General features: G+C 19.4%; 1 protein-coding gene across 1 annotated transcript; it reads right to left on the reverse strand.

The window, feature by feature from the left end:
• On the reverse strand, positions 1–560 carry PGO_003915 (variable surface protein; the record flags this gene model as incomplete). Its single annotated transcript, XM_028691387.1, has 2 exons — positions 1–425; positions 546–560. Coding segments are annotated over 2 exons (440 nt in total), but the record flags the coding sequence as incomplete, so codon positions are not given.
• Positions 561–2,710: the final 2,150 nt, after the last annotated feature.

A 2,710-nucleotide genomic window follows, 5' to 3' on the forward strand; every position in this document is an offset into this window, starting at 1 on the left:
GAATTAGTATCACTGTTTATGAGTTTTTCGTTTAGATCATATATATCTTTGAGTTTGTTAAATTCATATTTGGAAATATTATTTTTCTCATATTCTTTGCATATAGGGTCATTTTCTTTGTTGTATTTATTGATAAATTTAATATAAATATCTAAAATTTCTGCGCTCGCATATTTTCCTTTACATTGATCATATAACCAGTAATACAAGTATAAGCAGCCGGAAACTTTGATGGTAGAATCATAACTTTGTATTTTATTTAAATAGTACATAGATTTGCGGCATATATTATTTTCATTATCAAAATTAACAAGCTGTGAAAATTCTTTAATATCATTGCATTCAGTTGGATACATGTACGTATATTGATCACTATGATTTTCTATAATACCTTGACAAAAAGAAAATTGCTTAACCAATTCATACTAAAGAGAAAAAAATAATTGAAAAAAAAAATAGTCTTATTTTGATCGATGTTTTATAAAATATATGGAACATAAATACGTAAATACACTGCATTTTATATTTTTATAATTATTATGTACAATATTTCCACCCATAAGTGATACTCTTATGTTTATATCTAAATAAAATTATTATTCTTATGCGTAAATATATATTAAATTGTGACCATTAGGTCACTAGTTACTTGAATGTTTGAACCCTAAATTATTTTTATTAAAATATTGATTTATTAATGCCATTCTCTCAATATATGTTTAATTATTTTGCATCCTAATATAGATCATGCGTAACTTGTAACATTTAATATATTTTATTCTATAATTAACGTCAAGAGGGAAAAACATAGATACGTAACTCTGAAATAATAAAATGTTATTTGTTAAAATATAATATCAATGTTATCATTATGAATAAAAGTTATATCTTATTAATAATTCACTGAATAAAGAATAATTATGAGTAAAAATTATATGTGCTGTTGTATATAACATATGTATAAAATATTTTGCTTAAGTCTTTATTGTATTTATTTCATTAGTATATAAAACCTAATCTTACGAATATAAAAGTTTTCAATAAATTGTCTTACATTCAATGATTTTGCAATTTGAACAATTATATATTAAAATAGATATAAAATTATTAAATTACATTTTCTTAATTTGCATTATATACATATAAGTCATATGAATAAAATGAATGAAGATTATAATGTAATATAACAGTCATTGTGGAGATAAGAAGCAATGTAACATAATATTATAAATTATATACAAAATTTTCAGGTTTTAGGATTCATAATATAGTGTATACTGTATTAGTGCTTAGTTTTTAGTTATATTTACATTATATGTTTGTCTAAATTAATAGATTTTATTTTTTCTATTTATATTTATTTATGTATGTATGATATTTTATGTTATTTTTTTTACTTTACATTTTTGTATTAAGAAATTCAGAATTCATTTCATTATTATATAGATATATATTATTGTTCTATTCATTAGTAAATCTGAATTTTTTTTTGTTTTTTTTTATATCCGAATTTTTAAAATTACAAATAATAATTATTTATATATTTTTTAATATTGAGTAATCCGTACAAAATTAATATATTGTGTAAATATATACGTACTTATTTAATTAAAATAGGAATCATTGTAATATATGTAAATATTTGTAATAAAAAATATTATGTTCAAACTGTGTTTCTATAAATTATATTATATAATTTTGGAATGAAATATTACTTATATTTTGTAACATTAAAAATTCTTTAGAATATTGAAATTTTATTATATATGTCGGAAGCAGCACATTCTTAATGTGAACATGAGGAATTAATGAAATATTTAAAAAAAAAAAAATTCTGTTTTATTTTTATTTAGTAGATTTTCTCTTAAATAGCATATTTTACCAATATATTCTCATTAAATATAACCTATGATATACGTATTTTTTATGTATATTGAGCAATATAAAAACACATCTCTACTTAGACTATGAATTATAGTAATGTTTTACATATTTTGTTCTTATTTATGTAATTAATTTTTAGGAATTTATTTAATAATTGAGAATAAACAGGTTAATTATTAATTAATATTTTGAGTACATTTAAAGTGTATAAATTCTGTAATATTAAAATATTATATATTTAAAAGATACTAATATGGAATGTAGAAAGGTAAAAAACTAGACATATTTTTAATTCTTCAAACGACATATAATTTATTTACCATGTTCAAGAGATAAAATAGGATATCTTTGGCTTCATGATTATATGTATATTCTTTCCAGATTAAACAGCGACCATATATTAGATATTTTATGGATGATAAATAAGGTGTATAAATATATGCTGAATAATATATTATAAAGTCTGCTTAAAATAATATCTATAAAAAATAATCTCGCAACAATCATTGTAGAATACGGTCTAATAAATTTAAACACATTATATTTTTGAAAAAAATGATTTAATTACTTTTTATTTTAATTTATTCTCAAGCGATTATATTATTAAGTTCCCATAATATTCAAAAGATGAAAAATACACTCCATCATATTTTATATATGAATTTATGCAATTTAATTATAAAAAAATAATATGATGCTTTTTAAAGAAAATATAAAAGTATCCTTAAGACCAATTCATATAATTAATTTTCCTATAATATACACATTTATAAGAATGAATTGTGGTTATATATGCATTAAAATTTAGCAAACAATGAATGAATTA

The sequence above is a fragment of the Plasmodium gonderi genome, assembly GCF_002157705.1.
Source record: "Plasmodium gonderi DNA, contig: Pgo-contig_594, whole genome shotgun sequence".
In the NCBI taxonomy this organism is placed as follows: domain Eukaryota; phylum Apicomplexa; class Aconoidasida; order Haemosporida; family Plasmodiidae; genus Plasmodium; species Plasmodium gonderi.